Below are 22,313 nucleotides of genomic sequence, written 5' to 3'. Positions count from 1 at the left end.
GCATAACTATTTGTATTTGCGTTTTCTTATACTGATCTAAAAATCTCCTTGTAGCAATATGGATACTTGTGATAAACAGTCTGTCAAAATCTGTGGAATACAGCAAAAGCTACAATAGAAAAGAACAAACCATTAACACATGTAATGACATAGATGAATCTCAGGAGCATTCAGCTAACTGAAGGAAGCCAGACATAAAAGTCTATGTGCTGTGTAATTCCATTTATATAAAATTCTACAAGAGAAAGACCATAGTGATAGAAAGCAGGTCTGCCTTTTCCAGGATCAAAAGTGGTGGGAGAGTGGAGAGATTTACTGCAATGGGGCCTGAGGGAAATTTTTGAAGTGATGAAAATGTCTCATTTCTTGATAGTAGTGATAGTTACTAAATTTTATTACATAAAAATTATACCTTAATAAATATGCTTGAAAATACTGTGAATAACAATATAAAAATATAAATGCTCTAGAAATAAGCCTAATAAAAGATAAGCCATTTATTAAATGAAGAAAATAAACGTTTCTGCAAGACATTAATGATAATCTAAACATGTAAGAACTGTAGTTTGTTCATGGATTAGAAGACCCAATACTTAAAAAATGTCAGTTCTATTCAAAGTGGTCTATAAATTTAATACTATTTTAATCCAAATCTCAATATTTCTCTGTGGAGCCTAACAAAATGAAATGACTTTAAAGTTTATATGGTAGCACAGATACTAGAATAGTCAGGACATATTTGGAAAAAAAATCGATGATACTTGCCCTATCAGATAATAATTAACATAATGTAGTATTTGCATAAGATTAGATAAGTATCTTAGAAGAAAAATCAAGAGAGCCCAGAAACAGATCCACAGGGACATTTAGTATATGATAAATGTGTCACGACAGAGCTGAGGGAGGAAATTATGGGCTTTTCAATAAATAGTATAGATGTTTATGGTGTAGGAACAATTGTTTTATCATCTTAAAAAGATGAAGTTGGATGCCTACTTGTGCTATATACAAAACTCAATCCCTATTGGAAAAAAAGAAAAACTTCAAGGTAAAACCAAGAAACTCTTTTGGAATAGCATGGTGGAATTTTATACCACAGGATAAAAAGGATTTCTTAATTATGATACAAAATACAAGCCATAAATGAAAGATTGATAAATTTGACTACATTAAAAATTAAATTATATTCATTGAAAGATATCAAAAAAGTGAAAAGACAGGTCATAAACAGGGGGTAATGACATAATATGAGTCACAAACTGGTTCATGATGTTTGCAAAACAAAAAACCAACAAAGGGCTAATATCCAGAATATTTATTATATATTTAAAAATCTCCCAAGAATCAATAAGAAGACAGCCAGCCACCAGAAAAACAGCAAAAGAAATGTATAGATACTTAATAAAAGAGCCTGCTCAAATGATCCTAGAATGAAAGGTCCTTAACAATATGAAAAGATGTTCAACCTACTTGTTATCAGGGAAATGCAAATTCAAACCATTATAAGACATCATTTTATACCCTAAGAAAGGCAAATTTTTGAAAGCCAGACAATGCCAAATTTTGATTAGTGTTCAGTAGTGGAAACTCTTATTCACTGTCATGGAAGTATAAATTATTTCTGCCACTTCAGAAAATAGTTTGGCTTTCTCTATAAACTTGAAAATGTACATTTCCTAGAACCCAGAAATTTCATTAGTATGTATAGACTCCAGAGAAATTGTTGCACCCTAAGTTAATTCTTACACATTAGCCAAGAACATGTAAAATAATGTTTATAGAAGCTTTGTTCATGATAGAAAAAAATGGAAATATCCCAAATATACATCAACAGTAAAACAGATAAATAAGTTGTGGACAAATCTTACAATGGAATACTGTAGAGCATTAAAAATGAATGACAACATGATGAATTTTGCAAAACATCCTTTTGAGTGAAAGCATAAAGGCATAGCAGACATACCATTTGATTATATTTATGTGAAATTCCAAACCTCCAAAATGAAATAAAGTTCATGTGGGGCTACTTATACAGGTATAAAATCTCCAAAGAAAGCAAAGGAATGATTAATACATAATTCAAAATATTGGTTACTACTAAGTGAGGCCATTGCAATCAGTGAGTGACACCTAAGAGGCTCTTGAGAATAGAAATGCTCTGTCTCTTAGACTTTACAGGATAAATACAGGTGTTCATTTGCTGCCCTTTAATACATGCATCTGCAATAACTATTTTTGTGTATACTATACTTTAATTTTTCTTATTTTTTTTAAAATTGCAGATGAATTGGTGTGGTTCCAAGGATACAAAACCAGATATTTCAATTCAATAGATTGGATGGCCCCAAGAAATCTGAATTTTTATCACATTCCCATGGTGATTCTAATGAAAGATGTTTAAGGGCCACACTCGGAGTATCTGCTTATTATTTCTGTGGACTTGAAGTTCACTCTTGGAACTTGTCATTTCAACAAGAGCTACACGATGAAAGGAAGCAGTTTGCAACAAATAAACAGAGAATAAACTTCTCATTCCAGAAGGTATTACTTTACGCTACAAAAAAAACTAAACATTTACAAAAGAAAATTTTAAAAAGTTGAATTTATAAACCACACTGATAAAGTTACACAAGAGTCTGACAAACAAACATCATCATGAAATGTCTCCGTACCATGTCAGTACCATTCAGAGAAATCAAGTCAACCATTATACCACAGGTTGAAGGGCTTAGTACCTGAAAATCAACCCAGTGCTCTCTTGGTTTATCATTTGTTTATCAAAATATAAAAACCCAGCACTTTTGCAAAACATGAAGTTGTTGTCAATTAACTTTATAGGAAAAAATTTTTGTTAAAGGAAATAAAATATAAAAAGATAACATAGGTCAGCTGCCAGTCAAAATTAATGCTACATTTTTCAAAGATACATTAAGTTATGACAATTAGTCCAAGAAACACTGTTCAATTATTTTAGAGATCTGACTGTACAGTGCTGCTATTCTAAGCAATTTTGTGAAGGCATAATTTATATTACATATGTACAGATCACATTATTGTATATACACATCAAGGAACTGCTCCACTCATCACATCACAGTGGTAGTATCTTATTTAGGCAGAAAGATTTCCTTTGGCTTCTTGCTTACAGCAAGGGGCACAGGCAGCCATTTCTTTCCAGGAGTTCATTGCGTTCAGGGAAGTCTGGACTCTGAGCTCTTTGCTTTCCTCATGGAATGATGAGCAGTATTAAGGATTCGGACTGATAAATAATGTCTCTGGTTCAACATTTCACACATTAGGTACAATTGATCTCTGTGCTTCTACGAGACTGTATGACCCTTTCATGTTAGCTTTTCTAGCAAAGTAAATGATCATTCCAATGGCAGGTATTGTTAAGGAGGATGCACAATACAGCACGAGAAGTTCAGGAGAAAAATAGTCCTTGTTATTCTCTCTTCCTGGAAAATGACAAAATGGATGCAATTAATGTCTAGCACAAAAATTAATTGTTTAATAATACTGTTACATGTTTTATTTTAATAGTACAACTAGTTCTCTAAAATGAAGTGAATCAAAATAGGGATAAGGACCAACAGGACCCAAAATGCAGATTTCCCTGAATTATCCAAATAATCAGTTGTTTGCTATGGTTCTGGTGGGTCTAAAGATGACAGCCATTGACTTCCACAAACTTAATTCAAACAGATTCATGTTCAGTTGTAGAATGGAAGGAAGTGTGCAACTTTTAGGGCTCAATTATAAGAGCAGGAACTGGAGATGAGTGTTTGCTTTGGGAAATATAAATACCTACTAAAGAATTAGAACTCTGATCGCTGTGAATTGAAATGACCAACCAGTTCTCTAAGAAAATCCTTATAACACCTATAGTGTAACCAATACAGTCAACTGCCATATATAAAGTAGTAAGAGAAAGAATTCTTGGCAGTGGCCTTTTCAGAGATATATAAAAAAATTTTTATTTTGTATCTTTGAAGTAAGGCATCTTAATATATGCTATTCCTCGCCAGCATTTATATTATCTCTTGATAAACTGAAGTTCTTTGGATAGTATCATATTTTAGCTTAAATGTGACTGACAGCAAGAAGCATTCTCTGATGCACATCTTCCCCAGCCTAAATTAAAAGCCCTAATATACTTTCAATAACCCACTACTTTCCCTTCATAGCTCTTATCACAGCTTGTAATTAAGCATTTGTTTATATGATTACCTACTAAATTTCTTTTCCTCCTCAGACTGTAAATTACATAAGGACATTTCATTTTGGTCTACCACTTAATAGCCAGTACCTGACTTACTGCTTAGAGCACTTGGCATCCAATTAACATTTTTTGAATAGTAATATATTCTGTCTTTCTTCATCCTGTCATGTTGTCATTTAGTTTTAAATTGGGTAGAGAAGGTAATAATATACAGAAATTAAAATTAAGATAAGCATCCTTTCTGATCTAATAAAAATCATCTGACAGCTGCTATACTATTTAACATTTTAACCTTATCAGAAGATGCATTTCTATTTGTGCTGGAGACTCATCTCTATACTTATATTTGTATCTCATTGAATGACCTCACAAGTATTAGGTTTCTATAAGTGGTGTATATATTGTTTAGCCTAGGAAGAAACAGCTGATCTGACTTTGGTGGTCACTAAGGCTCTAGAGGCTTCTAATCACCGGAGGTAAACCAAGTAGAAAAGAATCACTAGGGTCAAGTAATGGTTAAGTCAGTTTTTTCAAACTATTGAAGTTAAAAACACCTCACCTTAAGCATAATGATATGACCTCACTTTCCTACTTTCCTTGCTAGAGTAGAACTAGTATAGAGGTATTAAGGGTATAAGTCAAAGTATAAGGGTAATATTTTAATGGGAAGTCCATTATCATAATTATGATTAGGCATAAATATTGACATTTTGGGCAATGGTATTTCTTCTCCTATTGTTTTCTTTTCAATTTAATAACTGTTATCTTTTTCCTCTGGTTTTACCCTCAGGCATTTGGAGTAAAATACAAATTTACTGCTGAGTCGGTTACCAGGGCAACCTTCAAATGTAATTTTCTATTAGCTGTATAAACCCTGAAAATCCTAAACATGTCCAACTGTTCCTGTCATTGGAATACATCCAAGCCAAAACCAAACCGAACAAAATTAATTATAAAATGCAGCTAAATAAAAAGGAAGACTAGTTCAAAATACCTAGGAGAAATGTAAACTTTTTCTCTCCATTCATTTGTAGTTATTTTAAACCGTATTTAGTTTGGAGGCCTGAATTTCTAGCTGAGTGCCTAATTTAATTTGTTCATTTGTTTATGAGTGAAAAATGGCAAATATGTAAGTTGCTTATTTAATAAAGGAATTAGAAAAGACAACAATGTGTGAGAAAGAGTTAAAAAGTGGGGAAGCTTTGATATGTATGTCTTTAAAAGAGTATCATGAACTACAAACTGAATTACAAGAATGCTGGTAGTCTATTCCCTGGGCCTGGGCTTAATTACAGGTATCCTGGAGGTATCAAGGATTAAAGGAAATAGGAATGAATGAATTTCAACCTATTTACAATGAGATCTCAATCTGTCCAGAATCATCATCCTTAACCTTATTGGAAGCACTGACTATGTACACCCCTGTGTCATTTTGACTGACATGATGCAAGGTGAATGTTCCATTCTTTGAACATGTAGTCATTTCATTGGCCACATCAACTCTTTTTGGGATACCCATTGCAGGTGGATGACTAAATGTTTGACAGATAATTGTAATATTTTCCCCTTCTTTAACATTTCTACATGAATGTATTGATATTGCCATGTTTCAAGGAGGTACTGTGAAGATAGAAAACATGGTAAAGCTTGCAATCTTGAGAAATTTGGCCAGGTGAGTAAAATTTTAACCCATTTTCTGACCATTTCTGACTTCTGACCTTCAAATTTTCTTTACATTGACAAGCAGTTGCTGATAGGCCAAGTGCCAGAGGCTCTTAAAAGTTGCATTTGTCTGCAGTCCTGTTCACTCCCAAGTATATACACTGTGGGAGCTCATTAGCACACAAGGTGCAGAAGACTGATTTGAAAAAGCTGACATATTCTGCTTACATCAGTGAAATCAAATGATACTACTGTGCGTTCAGCAGGAGGGATTATGAAGTTAAGAAGCTCCTGAGTAGCTCTGCTGAGACCATTGCCCCCTCTCTCTCTCTCTCCCAGAACAGGGTAGAATGGAGGACTAGAGGTTTGGGTTTTAAAGGAGGCAATTCTGTAGTCTAGAGGTTTTTGTATGTTGTTCAGCATCCAGAGAACCAGCCACTCTGGTTATTATCCTGAAAAGAATCAATCCAGAAAATACACAGGTATTCCATGTTCAGAGAATAGCGCTGTCTTCTGGTAGGAGGAAAAACTCTGACGAGAAGCCTTCTTTTTCCATGTGCCAGCCCTATTTCTTTAGTTTCCTTATATCCCTCCAGGGAAAGGTTTTGGAAATATGTTTAAATATTGGAAAATGCAAGACCAATGATGAATTTTCAACTTTGAAAAAAGCAAATGGAAATTCTACATTCACCCATAATATCAACTTCTTGGGTAACCTCTGTAGGATAAGGCAACTGGGCATGATTATTTTAAGAATCATTAAGAAATGACCACAATTAACATGGAATTCAGATCCTTTTTGCCAGCTCATTCATCTAAACCTAGAAATTCTTTACAAACCTCTCATCTATAAAAAATAATGAAAAACAAAACAAAAACTAACCTTTAACATCAAGTGTTAAACTTCTTAATTGCAAGCCAACCTCATTTTTAGATTCACATTCATACACGCCTGCATCCTCCAGCTGGGCCTTGTGGATGGTATACGCGCCATCTCTGGACTTCAGCACCATGTCTCCTGTCTCTGCTTTTTTCTTTAGTATTATCCAAGTTTGGGGAACATTTCCACATGTACAGGAGATAATGACAGTGTCTCCTTCTTTGACACTCTCAGAAGGAAAAACTGTAAGTTGTATGTCTTTTGGAGCAACTGTAAAGAGAATTTAAAAGGTACTTCTGATTGGGTTAAATACAGACCAATTCCATATTAATTTAATGACAGCAATAATAGCTGTCAAGGAACTATTTGTGCTTCCTGTTTGCATTAAGTGCTTAGAGGGGCAAGTAAAGAAGTCAGAATTGACTGGCTTCTTGTAAATGATCACATTTTCAATAAGAGAAGACAATTGTATTACTTTTCTCATATATTAAAATAATTCTTTACCCGATCTAGCCAAAGAATAGGTGTTTAATAAATAGCTATAGAATTCAACTGTGGAAAATAACTTTTTTTTTTAGTCACGTTGCTGTGCAAAATTTTCCTTGAAGTACAAAGGCCTTTCCAGGCTTCTGAGTTTTGAGCTGGATCCTCCCAGATCAAGAAATTAAGTTGTACAGAGACAGCTTTCTTGCTGCCCTAAACAACTACCATTTAGCAAGTGCCAGGCACTGTACTAAGTACTTGACATACAATATCTCTATTAAAATACAACTCATGGAAGGAGGTGCCATATCACTATTTTATAATAGAGATTCCCATTAAATTCATTAATTTTTGTGATTTGAGAATCTTTCCCCAACCAGAGCTAGAGTACCATGACATCTATCCTAAGGACTTTCTTTAAGGTTGTTCATTGCCCTCCAAGTTTCTTCCTTTAAAATATGAATAATCATTGAGATGAAGTAACAGGAAAGTCACTAATTCCTTAGGGCAAATATCAAGGGTAAGAAAGGAAATAATAGCTCCAGTGAAAAAAAGGACTTTAAACCCCAAAGGGAAGGTATGGGGGGAAATCCAAAATAGTAATCTCATGGGTTTTGCCAAAAACTGCCTATGAGTTCAGCCTAGGAATTGTTCTAGAAATTGTTTCATTTTCAGTCTTGGATTTTCATACAGGAAAGGGGGTGTAGATCTGATATACTAATCAACTCTCATGGTTCTTATACCACCACACTGATGAATCAGAGGGCATGATCACTGCAACTCTAAGAATTTACAAAAGGTTTAAGTGCCTTATAGGCTTTTAAGCAAATACTAGCAGGCATCCTGTAATACTATCCTTCAGAGTCCAGTTTAGCCAGATATGGAAGTTTTAATCCTAAATAATTTCCAAATACATATTTGTCCTCTTCCTCTCCTTATGTCAACACCATAATCATTGCCTCATAAGTGTAACTGGAACTCCTGGCACAGATCCTGGAGCTAGCCTTTCACTGGAGGTTAAAAGAATTTAGAATAAATTACTTGGACTGGATGGATCATAAAAAAGTAATGTTCCAGGAGCTTTCCATGCATAGGAAACATCATGAGCTTTTCAAAACCCTCAATATCTTTTTTTAGTTAAAATTTTGTTTTCAAAGAGGACTTTGATCAAAACCAGTAACACAACCAAAATAATATTAACACTAAGAACTCATTAATCACACTTTGCTCACCTTGGATAATTAATTCCACTTCTTTTTTGCTTATTCCAGCCTGGTTAATTCCTTCACACACATAAATACCAGAATCATCCATTTTTGCAGAAATTAAGGTCAGAGTTGAATTCTGAGAAAGAGGCTGTAGATCTCCATTATTTAGCTTCCTACTCCACAGGATTTGAGGAGCTGGAAGGCCATGGCTGCTGCATGTCATATTCACAGAACTGCCTTCCTCCAGGATGGAGGAGGGGCTGACCAAGACGGCTGTATCCCTGGGAGCAACTGAAAAAGTAGGGACACTTGTTAGCATTACTACTTCTCCCTGAGATCCAGAGTTTTAATAATATTGCAAAACTGTTCTATGGATTCAATGGATTATAATTCAATTCATTATAAGTGTTCATAACTTTACCAAAGTTTCTGTCCCAGTTACTTTCTCAGATACAGAATGACAGAGAGCAAAATGGGACACATCATGTATATTTTCTAATGGAAATAAGTTCTATAGAAACTCTCTTGTTACCAAAAAATGGATGATCAACGAGTATGTATTGACATTCCTGGTGCATTAAACGTGACCACGAATTGTTTGAATCTCCTATAAAAAGATGGAGTCTATTTTTCTACCCCTTGAATCTAGGCTGGCCCTGTGACTCAGTTTGGCCAGTGTAACATGGAAGAAGTAGCACTGTAGGACTTCCATGCCCAAGCCTTTCAGAGGCTGCTTGCATTATCACCTCTTGTAACTCTCCACCCAGGTGACTAAACATAGGCCATCTTCCTTGAAGATGAGACAGCACGTGGAGAAAGGAAGACCTGGGCATCCCAGAGGAGGCCCCAGACATGTGAGTGAGGCCGTCCAGGACCAGCCATCCCCCACTGACCTGCCAACTGACTGAAAATGTATGAGTTCATCTGATACCATATTGAGCAAAGAACTGTCCATCTGACCTCTTCCCAAATTGCCAACTCATAGAATCATAAGGTAATAAATGATTATTATCTTAAGTGTTGGGGGTTGTTCATTAAGGCAATCATTATTTTGAAATTTCTTTTCAATTATTTTTTTTTCACAGAAGTTCTAACCATCAACCTCATGTTAAGTATTGCCTGGCAAATATGATAAAGAAATCCATGTCGCACTGTGGATAGATCACACACCTACTTACCATTAACATAAAGTGTCTGTGTACTTTGCCTTTGTTTGGGTTCAAGTTCCATTTCATCAATATGTAACTTAGCCCGACAAACAAGGACATTTCCAGTGTCTTCAGTGGTGGGGATGAAGGTCATTTCCAAACTCTTGGTCTCCAGGGATTTGCTATCCGCCTCATCCAAAAAGTTTTTGTTCTTCATAATACTCTCCCCCTTGAGTAATTCAATCTCCAGCAGGTCAAAAGGATACACATTAGGAACCTTGCAGCTTACAGTGACCGGGTTTTCACTCACTAGTGGACCACTCATTTCAATTTCTGGATCTTTTGGGAATGCTGCAAATATCAAGCAAAAATGATGCACATATGAGACATTCAACAGAGGAATGGAACTAATCTCTATTACATGCAAAGGTCTCATAGTGACAGTTTTAAACTCACTTGAGATAGAATGATTATCACTATAAAAATGATGATATGAAGTATAAATATTTATGATGTTAAATATAAATAATACTGGAACAAAAAATACTTATTATATGAAGTAATCAAGTAGTAAATATACTTCTTATTTTTGTCTTCTTAGTGAGGCCATCTTGCAGACAACCAAGACTGATCTTTTCAAAGGACACATGAGCTTTCACCATCTTATTAAGTAACTATATATTTTAAATCTTTTCAATATTTGCCATGATGTATTGAATATTTAGTATGTACTAGTCCCTTAATACTTATTACCTCAGTCTTCCAAACATCCTGATAAAATGAGTATTATTTAACTTATTTTAAAGCTGGGAAAATTTACAAAAAGTATAGAGGCTCAGAGACTTTCACTAGGCATCATATCTAGTAAGTCGCTGAGTTGAGATCAGGACCTGCATTTCTCTGAGCTCAGAAACAGGCTTAGTTTCACAAAGCCATGCAGCCTCTTGGGATCAAGTAAGACCCACTGGGCAGGTCTCAGTTTAGGCATTTTAATTTCCAATGTCCAAGTTTAGGCAGCAGGTTTTAAATATTTCTTTTTTAATATCTGTAGTTAAGAAAAATCTATAAGAGATTTAGATTCTGAATAATATTTATAATGCATCTTATGCGAGCCAATAAACATGAAACTAACATAGTTACCAAGAATAATGCTAAAAAAATTTTTTTCCTTAAGCAAAATGTTTTTAAAGTGATACAGTCTCAAGTTTTCCATAGTGCAATAAGATTTCACTGCTGGTTCTCATTTCTGCTGGAAATGTGCCGACATCAGCAGATCTTGGATTCTGGGTAATATGTATGACACAGTAAAATTAACCCATCTTTTGAGAGATTCAAATCCCTTTATAGACATACTCTAACTCATTCTGAAAAAATTCTGAGGGGTAGGTAACACGAGTTTGGACAGGCTCTCTGGTTGAAATGCTCTACAATATGCTTCTCTTGAATTCTGCTGAAGAAAGCAAAGCAGCCTAATACTCTCAAATAACCTTGCAGGCACTTTGTAGATGTTGTCCCTCACTCATTATAAACTGAGGAACTCCAGCAATGTCAAACTCATAGAGATTTGAAGTTGTAAAGGATTTTAACAAAAGCAACAAGAACAGCAAGAAAAAGTGTAGTGCACGTGTTTAGTGTCAATCAGCATCAAGATCTAGTGCTAATTCCTGGCTCTGCTTTTTACCTGAGGGGCGGCTGCTAACCATCTCCTACGGCCAAGCTAACTGTCTTCATTTTTGGTTTTCCCCTGCTCTCTATTGCTTCATTTTTTTCCCCAGCCTGCCGGTCAGCTTTTTAAACGTGACTTCAAACAAGTAGGTCCAGGCTTCACCCTCAATTCGAATAGTTGAGCAGCAGTCACCCCATCCAGTTATCTGAATGGGTGCTGACCCCCAATCCTTATTTCCTACCAGCTCTATGTGTGTGTGAATTCCCCATACACACAGAGGGGATGGGCAGCAGTGAGCATGTAGTAGGTTCAAGTGCATGATGGGAGAGTATGGACAAGACATAAACTAAGAATTGTGGATACAGTGTATATATGTAATATATACTGAAGGTGTAGGCCATTTAAGTTGCTTCAAAAACTGGTTTAGAGATTTAGGAACCATTTACAGTGCTGAACTTCTTTTCTAAACACACAGATCTCATATATCACAGACTTGTATGTTTCTTCTAGTGGACTGAAAAAAAAAAACTCAAGCAATAAACAATTCTGAACACCACTTACAATAGAGGTCCACCATGATTGCTTTCTCCACTTTCTTACTTCCACAAGTCACGGAGCACAGGTAAGAGTTTTCATCCTCCAAACTCACAGGGCTTAGGGTCAGTGTGGACTTGGTCCTCTCATCGTTCCCCTGCCCGTCCAGAGAGCCTTCTATCTGGGTGCTCCAAGAGAAAGATGGGGACTCGCAGCCCGTGACTCCACATGTCAGTGTGACTGAGTCGCCAATATGAACAAAAATGTGGGGTGCAGGGAAGATCTCAACAGTAAATTGTTTCTCTGGGAGAAAAAAGAACAAGACAAAAAGAAAGTATAATTCTTTCCTTCTTTTAGTAAATTCCAGTACATGATATTTTTTTCTTTCAGCTAACATCTTGGCCAAAAGAAATTATTCCTTTTCACCTGGGAACCATGAGGAATGAAACCATATCTTTTAAGAGTGAATCCACAATAGTACATTGATTCAGTCATTTAAGAGAATGAATGGGGATAAAAATGTGTCAAGACACAGATTGGCATCTTTTCATAACAATAATTTGGTCTCTGCTCAAATGTAATTTATCAAATCCCTGTAACAGCAGACATGAGCTCAAATAATTTAAGAGGTTTCAGTATGTCCAGAATTGTATAAACCTCTTTATATATATTATCTCATTTAATCCTCACAGCAACTTCACAAACTGTTGATTCTTTTTCTCCTTCTGCTGCTTCTCCTTATTTTCCTCCTCCTCCTCTCTGCCCACCCCAGTCCTCCCCGCATCCCTTTCCCTCTTTTATTTTGAGGGAACATGCTCAGAAATGATAACTGGCTTTACCCAGCTTGCAAGTAGCAAAATTAGGACTTGAAGCCAGGTGGGTCTAATTCAAGATCCAGCTTTTCAGTTGTTTGAACAACTAAATCAAGTCATCCTCATGTGGAGATAAAGTAAGAGCTAATAGAGTTATTGAAAAATGTTACAAAAGTATGTCTTCTAATTAAATACATTATCCATAATAAACCAGCACTTAGAGTTTCTGCACTAACATTATAAAATTAAACTATTGAAAGTCATACAGAATCATACTGAAAGCAGTCAAAATCTAAGCAAGCATTAAAGTGGTGGACAAGCCACCTCTAAAATTTGATGCAATATGAAAATACTTCTCAATTAATTTGGGCCTGAAAACAGATGCAAAGGTAAACTCCTAATTCTTAAATATCCAGGAAAGTTCTTTGCCTACCAGTTTTATCCCTACTGAGCACACAGTCTGCCTTGGGATGGCTGTTGTCTAGGGAAAAAGGGAATTCCAAGTCTGCACTCTCTGTTCCTCTGAAGAAACTGGAGTGATTGGGTAACTCTGGAAGTGACAGATGAGACTCAACAGAAAGCACTAAAATTGTCCTTGTAAATATCAGACTGGAGCTAGAAGAAAGAAATCTCAACCTGTAAACAATCCAAATACGTCACATTTTGCAGAGTTCTCATCTGTGCCAGAAGTTGTTTTTCTCAGATTTTTGTCTGTGACATTGTAGTATCTTCCAAAGAAGGCTTTCTTCAAATTACCTCGGTAAATAACGCTATTTGATTTTGAAAGAGAGAAATCATTCAGAATAATAGGCAGAGTTTCCAAATTCTTTATATATGCTAGTGTGAGAACAGGGGGCTTTAAAAACAGATCCACCTCTTTCCTGGGAATAATTCTCAGACCATTCTCTACAGGGGCTGCGGATGTTATCCTGTGAACCTGGGGCTCCTGCAGGAGTACACTCTAGGTAGCTGAAAGGTCCTTCACCAGTTCAATTCTCTCTTCATCATTTAAGGTTGCTAGTATTTTGTGATGCAAAATGCAAAACAACCCTCACTAAACCCTCAAATGCATTTCCTTTTCCTTTTCAGCTTATTATGGGGCAGAGTTATTTCAGGGTGGATGATTAGCTTCACATGCTTTGATTAATATAAATAAAATAAGCCTTCCTGCTCTCCTGCTAATGCTAATCTAATACCAATTGAATTAATCTGATGGTGAGTTTGAATTTTATTTTTTTAATCATCCCAAGTTTAAGCCCCATGTTTTCATGTTCTAAAACTTTTGTGTTACCCATATTTACAATTTACTCATTCAACACTTACTGAGCACCTGCTGTGTGACAGGCACCCAAATATCAGAAAACACATGCACATATACACTCAGTTCCTGACCTTAACAAGCTTACAGTTTAATGGAAAGACACATATAAGTAGATATGTTAGTTTGGCTCTTACTAAATATGTACATCTACTTATATGCTTGTCCTTCCTCCCTGGATTGTAAGCTTCTCCAGGTAGGGCAGTTGCCATAACTTTTTCATGTCTGTACTCACAGCATTAAGCACAATTCTTGGATTCTTAGACAAGGGTTCTTAATATGTGTTGAACTAAAGTGCATAAATGTCTGCAAGAAGTGTTGAGTGTATATTAAGGGAGGAATGACCAGCTTTGCCAAACACAATCTGGAACTGGGAGGCTGACATGAACTTCGTCTTGAAAGATGGCTAAGATTTTGCCAGGTGATGGGAGAACATTCCAGGCAGAAGGAACTGCATGAACAGAGATACAGAGTCACCAGTGAAGTTGCAAAGGTAGTCCTGACCAGATTGTGAAGAGTTTTATGCAACTATTTTAAGAAAAATGTATTTTAATTTACATATAATTTGGTTGCAGTCATAAAAAATAAGCAGGTTTTTTGTTTAAGTTCATAGTTAGCACTTAAACTGTGCACAGGATTATTTTTGAAACAGAATGATAGCAGGATGACCATTTAAAGATAATTAGTTATAGTTGAAAAGCCATGGAATTTTGGATTGAAATAGGCCTGTGCTAAAATCGTAGCAAGTGTCACTAATGAGCTATTTGACTCTAGGGAAATTATGAACTATGCTGAACCTGAGTTTTTATTCAGCTCATAAGGTTGTGATAAAGACTAATGAGATAACATATATAAAGTTGCAAGTAGAATACCTGACAAATATTAGGCATACAATCAATAGGAATCATTATTAATCTCTGAGACAACATTTTCTCATCTGGAAGTGGATATAAAATACTCTTTCATTATTTCTTGATGATTATAGCTAACATATATAAAGTGCTTGGAATATAGCTGGTGTTCAATGACTGTAGTTATTTAAGAACATCTTTGAAGAGTCCAAGTAAGAGATGATCAACTAAGGTAATGGCAAGAGGGTTGAAAAAATAATTAGATTCTAGGGATCATTTTGAGGTAGAACTGACAGGATTTGGTGACTTTGAATGAGAACATGAATTGGGCAGTAAGTAGCATTCAGTAATCCAAGTTTTGGGATTCTAGAGTGGAAGAAACGAGGACCAGAATGGTAAACGAAGAATACCAATATTTGGGGCAGAAGGAAGAGAGAAAGCCAAGGAATAAGGCAGGGAAGGAATGGTGAGAGATGGAAAAGAATAACAAATCAGAGCCAGGGAAGCTCTGGAAGAAAGACTTTTAAGAAGTATGAGTAAAGTGAATGTAAGATTGTGCTAAAGTAAATAACAGTCAGATGGGTCATCAGTCAAACTTAAGGAAGCAGTTTTGGCATTGAAGCAGTTTCACTATTGTTCAGATCCTGAAGCCAGCCCCTTTATCCTTCCTTTTTCACATTCTACTCACCTTGAACAATCAATTCCACCTCTTTTCTGTTTCTCCCAACCAGATTAACTCCTTCACACACATAAATTCCAGAATCTTCCATCCTCATAGCAATTAAAGTAAGAGTTGCATTCTCAGAAAGGAACTGTGGACTCCCATTATCCAGTTTCTTGCTCCAGAGAATCTGTGGAGCTGGTAGACCTTCACTGACACATGTCATTGTCACAGAGCCACCTTCCTGCAGCCTTGTGGAGGGATTCACAGAGATAACTGTGTTCTTGGGTGAGACTGAAAAGACAGGCACAGTATTAGTAACTGTTAAGCTTCATCTTGATACAACAGAGATAATGTACTTGTTGCATGGGCTGTTTTCATGTATTTTCACAAATTTGACAAACTTACTCTGCCAAACTGGTATAAAGAATTGCAGTTGTAAAAATTAGTCTATCCAGTTTCTGACTAATTTGGTTTACTTTTTTTTTTTTGATGTTTAGTGTTTTCAGATGACCATGGATACTCAAGAAAGACCTTTGGAGTGATGTGCCTCAATCTCCCAGGTAAGGTAGGAGTACCCTCTCAGCATCCTTAACAAGTGCTCACCTAAACTGGCTTCAATATTTCTGGTGTGTAAGGCCATCTATTGCCTTATAAAACAGTCTATTTGATTTTGGGACAGCTCTAATTATTAGAATTTTTCTCTCCTATTGAGCTGATATTTTCCTCTTTGTAACTAACTTTTGCACATTGGACATAGTTCAGTCCTCTGCTGTTACAGAACAAATCAAATCCCTCTTCCACATGACTGTATTTCAAATACTTAATCATAGCTCTCTTTTCCAAGTTTTGTATTCTCTAGGAACAATATCCTGTATCTAGACTATTCTTTTCAAAATATTGATAAAAGCCTTTCCATCTCCTTCTCTTTTGGCTACACATGCTATAGTTGGCAATACTCTGCAAATGTGGTGTCCAGAGCACGACACAGCATTTCAGTCTAGAACAGAGCACAGTGAGTTCACATCTACATGATTCTAGGACTACAAGACTGCCTCAAATTCCCTGGCAATGTTAGGGATTGTGGAAGTGATCAAACCCCACCTCCATCCTCCCACCCAATGCGCATGTGTACATGTGAGCACATGCATATGTGCACCACACAAAGAAGCAGTGCTCGGCTTATAAAATCTCTATACTTTGATATTTCAAGGCATATTTTATTTTATAAGAGTTTAAAAAATATGATTAAAAACATTTTATCATTTGAGCTTATTTCCTCCTACCCAGTCTGGTGGTATTATCATTCCCCTTGGTTAGGTCAGGAAATAGAGAAATTAAGTGGCCCAAGTTCACACAGTGAATGAAGGCAGAACTTAAACTGAAGTCTTCTCAGCCCCAATCCAGTGTTCTTTTCACGGAATTGTACTGTTGATTAATGCATACTCAAGAAATAAAAATGGAATAAAAACTACAAACAAGTTTCTTCTTGACTTCAGCTGCTAACTTTCTTCCCATAAAGACTAGATTACATCCCACAAATACTTACTGTAGACATGCAGTTTTTTTGTAGTTTCTCTTTCTTTACGCTTAAGATCAATTTCATCAATGTGTAATTTAGCCCGGCAAACAAGAGCTTTTCCAATATCCTCACTTGTAGGAGTAAAGGTTACTTCCAAACTCTTGGTTTCCAAGGACTTTCTTTCCATAGGCTCCAGAAATTCCTGATTCTTCATGAGGTGGTCATCCTTCAGCAGATTCATCTCTAGCCTATCAAATGGGTAAACATCAGGAACCGAGCACTTGACTGTAACTGGCTTCCCAACCTCCAGAGGGCCAGTCAAATGGATCTCTGGGTCCTTAGGGAAAGCTGTAAAGTCAAACAAATACATATGAGTGGGCTTTTTGCTCAGATTATGTAAGGTCCCTTACTGCTTTAACACAATGCAAAATGTTTAATTTTTTTGTTAATACAATTTTCATTCATTGTATAAATAGCCTTTCATGGTTCTGAGCAAGTTCATGAATTGGAATCAACCACATTTCAGAGCTCTTCAGCTCTGATCCTACATGTACAAGGATTGCATGTTATTGGAGTAAAAGAAAGCAAAAGAAATAAAAGTTTATTGAATACTTTTATGTGCCCATCAACATCAATGACTTTATTTTTATCCTCACAATAACTCTAAGAGGTAGAGACCACATTTCACAGATGTGAAAACAGATTAGTGTGTTTGAGTAATTTGCCTAAGGTCATATAGCCAGTAAAGGGTAAGTCTATGATTTAAACCCAGGATTTCTGTTATTCTGTATTGCCACTGCAGATTTACGTTATGTTATATCACATTCTCTTATTTTAGTCAGATATATTTCCACTTAACAGATAAGGAAACTGAGGCTCAGAATGTCATTGCAAAGAATAGTTATTGGGAAAGATATGCTAAGATATGAAAGCAACAATGTAAAATATTGGTTTCTGAAAATGGTGCCTCTGACAGGAATTCACCCACCAGAAAGATATGGCTGTGCAATCTTTAAATTCTGGGAGGCAAGTTTTTCTCCTGTGATGCCTAACTCAGCACCCTAACCACTACTCCACTGGCGCCTCCTAATGCCAAGGGAATGCGCTAATTCAGTCGGCCATTGCTCCCTCTGCGAGGCCTACCTGTTCACCAGCTGTCATGATGGTAACACACTGGCTGGACTCAAGACTCTGCGTAGTTAGAACACCAAGGTCTCAACTCTAAAGAATATTACAATCGAATATGGAGTCTACACAGGACTTTTAAAAATAATGAAGGACAGACATCCTTGAAGAAAAACCTCAGGCTAGATAATTAAAGCCAGAAGGGTCTTCATTTTTCTTTTTTAAATCTTCAAGTATTTGGTACTTGTGAGAAAAGGCAAAGGAACTGGAAATGCTCTGCTATGTGAAACAACACAGTACATTTCATTTTTCCACCAATGATTTCTGCCCTCTGAGTCTGTAAGAAATATGCCTACAATCCACACAGTTTGCTGTCAAGTAATATAAGAACTTGCTACTTTTCCCTGTATTTACATAAGGGGGCTTTTCAAGGAGCTCAGGAGGCTGCACAGACTTAAACTATGCATGTACAACCAGCATAATTGAAAACAGATGGCTGGGCACAATGTTTTTTGGGCAGCATTAGCAACACATGGGGCTTGTTGAAGTCTCAAAGTAATGAGGCAAAGTTGAGCTCCACTACAGCAGAAGGGAATCAACATAATTATAAGATAATCACATGAGGTCTAGTTTTTTTGAAGGAGCAGTCATCAGGAACCAAAGGCAAGTGATTTATTTCAGTTAGATTTTTAATCCTCTTGCTAACTTTATTTGCTGGATTGAGAATGAATTGGAATGCATTTTGGTAGAAGGTTGAACTAGGGGTATTCATTCACATTCATGAGGCAAATCTAATCCATTATATAAAAATCCTTGAGGTTGAGTGGTTGAGTATTGTCCTAATGGCACCATCACCAAAGAAAACCTCCTAAATTTATCTATACCACAGTCAAGTGAGTGAAATGTTCACAGATATTTCATTTATGCCTACAGGGAAAACTTTTGTACAGAAACCTGTTTCCAAATTATAAATCTACTTAAACTGGTTTTAAACACCAAATTGCATAAGAATAAATAAATGGGAAAGCCCTGAAGAATGGAATTCATAAATCATTTGGACACATGGCCAAGTAAGCACATAAGGATATACATCACATAGAAATTTTTGAAAATAAAATAAAAAGATCTTCATTTTATGGCTAAGAAAACCAAAGCCCAGAGAGGCCGAGTCTTATCCATAATCACCATGTTTGTGGCAGAGTTGGAAACAGAAGCCAAGATTAAGTTCCTAGTGTTAGACTCAGCTGTTTCTTAATTTTCTTGGAGCAGTGTGTCCTCTAGCCAAGAATCTGGACATGAATATCCTTATAAAATATTTTCTTTTAAAGAATCCATTTTAAAAAACCTTATTTTAAGGCAAAACTTAAAGAAAATCACAGATTGTCTTAAGTACTCACAGTAAATCTCCACCTGGTTTCCTTTTTCCAGTTTCCTAGATCCACAAGTCGCTGTACACAGGTAAGAGTGTTCATTCTCAAAACTAATGGGATCCATGATCAGCGTGGAATTGGCTCCCTCATTTCTCACCTTCCCATTCAGTGGACTGTCTATCTGGGTTCTCCAAGAGAAAGATGGGGGCTCGCAGCCTGTCGTGCTGCATGTCAGCGAGACCGAGTCCCCTATCTGAGCAACAATTTTGGACTCAGGGAAGATCTCTATTTTAAAAGCTTGAGCTGTGAAGACAAAAAAAGGAAAGCAGACTTTGTTTAGTGTTCTACTCCCACCTCTCTGTTCTGGTATAACCTCCAAAACTCAATCTGGCTGATCTCCCTCCAAAAATGCTTCTAACTAACAGCAAGGCAGCCAAAAACCAAAGGCATCACTGCCAAAGAAGGTGCTGGAATCACCTTCACTTAGGAGAATTCTCATTTCCATTCTTGACACTCATTTATCAGAGTTTTTGTTATTTGCGAAGTTTGATCTCATTATCAAGTACAAGAAACTAAAGAGATAGACCTTACTAGAGAAAGAATTCAATTACTCACTTGGCGTTGGAAAAAACCAAAAACATCAATTTACACCTCCAGTTTTGACAATATAATGATACATAGCAGAACTCAATAGCACATTTAAAGTTAGGTTAAACTAAGTTTTCCCACTGTTTAAAAATCCAAGTGCTTTCTTCACTACCATAGAAAGCCAAAATCAGGGCTAAAATGGAATGCGAGCATTTGGAACAAAATCAAGTTTAAGAACTTACAAGCTACGAACACCATCCAAAGTATATTTGAAGCTCCAAAGATCACAACCATCTTCCTACACATTGTAAGTTGCTGCTGTGATGAGAAAATAGTGGTGCCCAAACCCTTCTTACTGTCCCACCTGAAAGTGCCTGGGAAGAGACTTTTTGCTCCTAATGCCGAGCAGGCTCAGTGAGGAGTGAAATAGAAAGTCTGCTCTTTATAAAGGGTCTTGTTGCAGAGGCGCAGAGGCGGAGGGAAATCCCTTCGAGGGGAAACCCAGAGGAGAGTCAGAAAAAAAGCTTAACTGACACTCAGCCAAGTCCAACATTAACCCCTTCAGTTGCTCTCAGTACTGAAGGTATTCTCTCTGCTCCAGAAAAAAGAAACATTTATGAGGCAATAAAATTAAAGCTTTTTTTTCCCTCCAAAAGGGATATCTTTGCAAGAAAGATATAAGGAAGTGCTCATGCAGAATGAGGCTTTCTCAATCCAATGGGAGAAAAGAGAGAGAGAAAAAACAGTAAACTGTACTCTAGTTTGTGAAGTGGCTAAATAACTTGTGTCATGGGAACTGATTTTTCTCCTTAAGATATATTCACAATTCTAAAATAGAAACTAAATTTTGTCAAGAAAAAGGAAAAGTTCTTATCTTTTGATGAGTTAGTTTGAAAAAGGAAACAACATTGACTTCTTAGTTTTATACTTTTTATTCATAAAAATAGTTCTTCTGACAGTAAACACCAATGTTCTGAAATGATTTTCTTGAAACTAAATAAATGCTACCAAAAAAAGAAATTATTTATCTGATTTGCTTCAGAAAAGTAACCAACCCTATAGTTCAATTGCTGGAAAGTTGGAAGTCTTTTGCAGACTTAAATGCAAATGCATGGAATTCATCTGAAGTTGTAAATCTCTTGGACTGTGAGATTTTACCACAAACACAGCTAAAACACAAAAAATAGGGTTTTTTTTTGTTATATGGGCAGTGATGAAAACAAATTTTATGCTCTTCCCTTGTGTCCCAGTGCAATTACTTTTTCAAAGCTATTTTAAATGGCTGTTTTAGCCTTGTACACACATAGCTCAAGTCTTTGTAAAATGCTTGCCCATCAGAAAGAAACTGTAAGAGCCACTGCCTTGAATTATACACATGCAGGTTTACCTCCCCCATTGGGTCATCAGTTCCTTGCCTGGCCAGGACAAGTTCTCATTCACCATGGTGTCTACCTCTGCCCTCCCAATAACTAAACACATGGTTTTGTACTTAGTAGATCCTAAAATAAAGTGTAATGACAACTATTATAAATTAAAAATTGGAAAAGAAACTTCCAAAATGCTAGCAGTCATATGTAAATACTGCATGAGAAAAATGTTGGATTCTACAAGGAAACCCCAAAGCTCACAGATTCAGGGGAAAGTGTATAATAAACAGCCCTGTGCTATGTGACAAAGACTAACTGAGGTATGGAATCTACACTTGTCCCTTCACAGGCTGCAGAGTTTTCTGGATCTCTGTTTAGATACTGATGAGGCTCCCACTAAAGGATAAGGAGAGAAAAAGAAGTGGAAGAAGCTATTCTGGAGACGTGTTGATATGTAAGTATGACCTACTAAATATCTAGGGACCAGAAACGTGGTTTCAGGCAAAATTAGCTGTTAAACAAGTAACTGAGAGGCCCTTTACAATGTAGGTCTCATCAGAGCAAATGGTCAGAACCATTTATGCTGACTGCGTAACTTCAAAAAAATCTGAAGGGGATGAAAGAGTGTTAATTCATTTCTCTGAGGTACAAAGGCAAGTGACCAGTAGGATCCAAAACAGGATCCCAAAGACCAAATCATGGCGAATGACTTCCATTCTGATTTGGATATGATTCTAAGATTGGGACATTGGAGAAACACCTCATCTATTGGATCAGTTCATAGTAGTTTCAGCAAAATGTTTGATTAAGGCCCTCATCATATCTGAGTTGGATGCCATTTGAAGTTCTACCCGCTTCTTACAGGCTGAATTGGTAGCAGTCTCTTCTGTGGTCTT

At 36.4% G+C, this 22,313-nt stretch overlaps 1 protein-coding gene across 1 annotated transcript; it reads right to left on the bottom strand.

Annotated features, from left to right (window-relative positions):
* Positions 1-1,300: 1,300 nt before the first annotated feature.
* Positions 1,301-20,483, bottom strand: VCAM1 (vascular cell adhesion molecule 1). Its single transcript, XM_017644592.3, has 9 exons — positions 20,293-20,483; positions 19,490-19,765; positions 16,995-17,315; positions 15,473-15,739; positions 11,831-12,106; positions 9,634-9,954; positions 8,480-8,746; positions 6,768-7,034; positions 1,301-3,458 (listed from the first exon to the last, which is right to left on the bottom strand). The coding sequence occupies exons 1-9, from the start codon at positions 20,354-20,356 to the stop codon at positions 3,289-3,291; spliced, it is 2,229 nt and encodes a 742-aa protein (XP_017500081.1). The 5' UTR covers positions 20,357-20,483; the 3' UTR covers positions 1,301-3,288.
* Between the last annotated feature and the right edge of the window lie 1,830 nt (positions 20,484-22,313).

Source organism: Manis javanica, chromosome 4 (genome assembly GCF_040802235.1).
Source record: "Manis javanica isolate MJ-LG chromosome 4, MJ_LKY, whole genome shotgun sequence".
NCBI classification, from domain to species: domain Eukaryota; kingdom Metazoa; phylum Chordata; class Mammalia; order Pholidota; family Manidae; genus Manis; species Manis javanica.
This window is presented reverse-complemented; position numbering and strand designations above follow the sequence as displayed.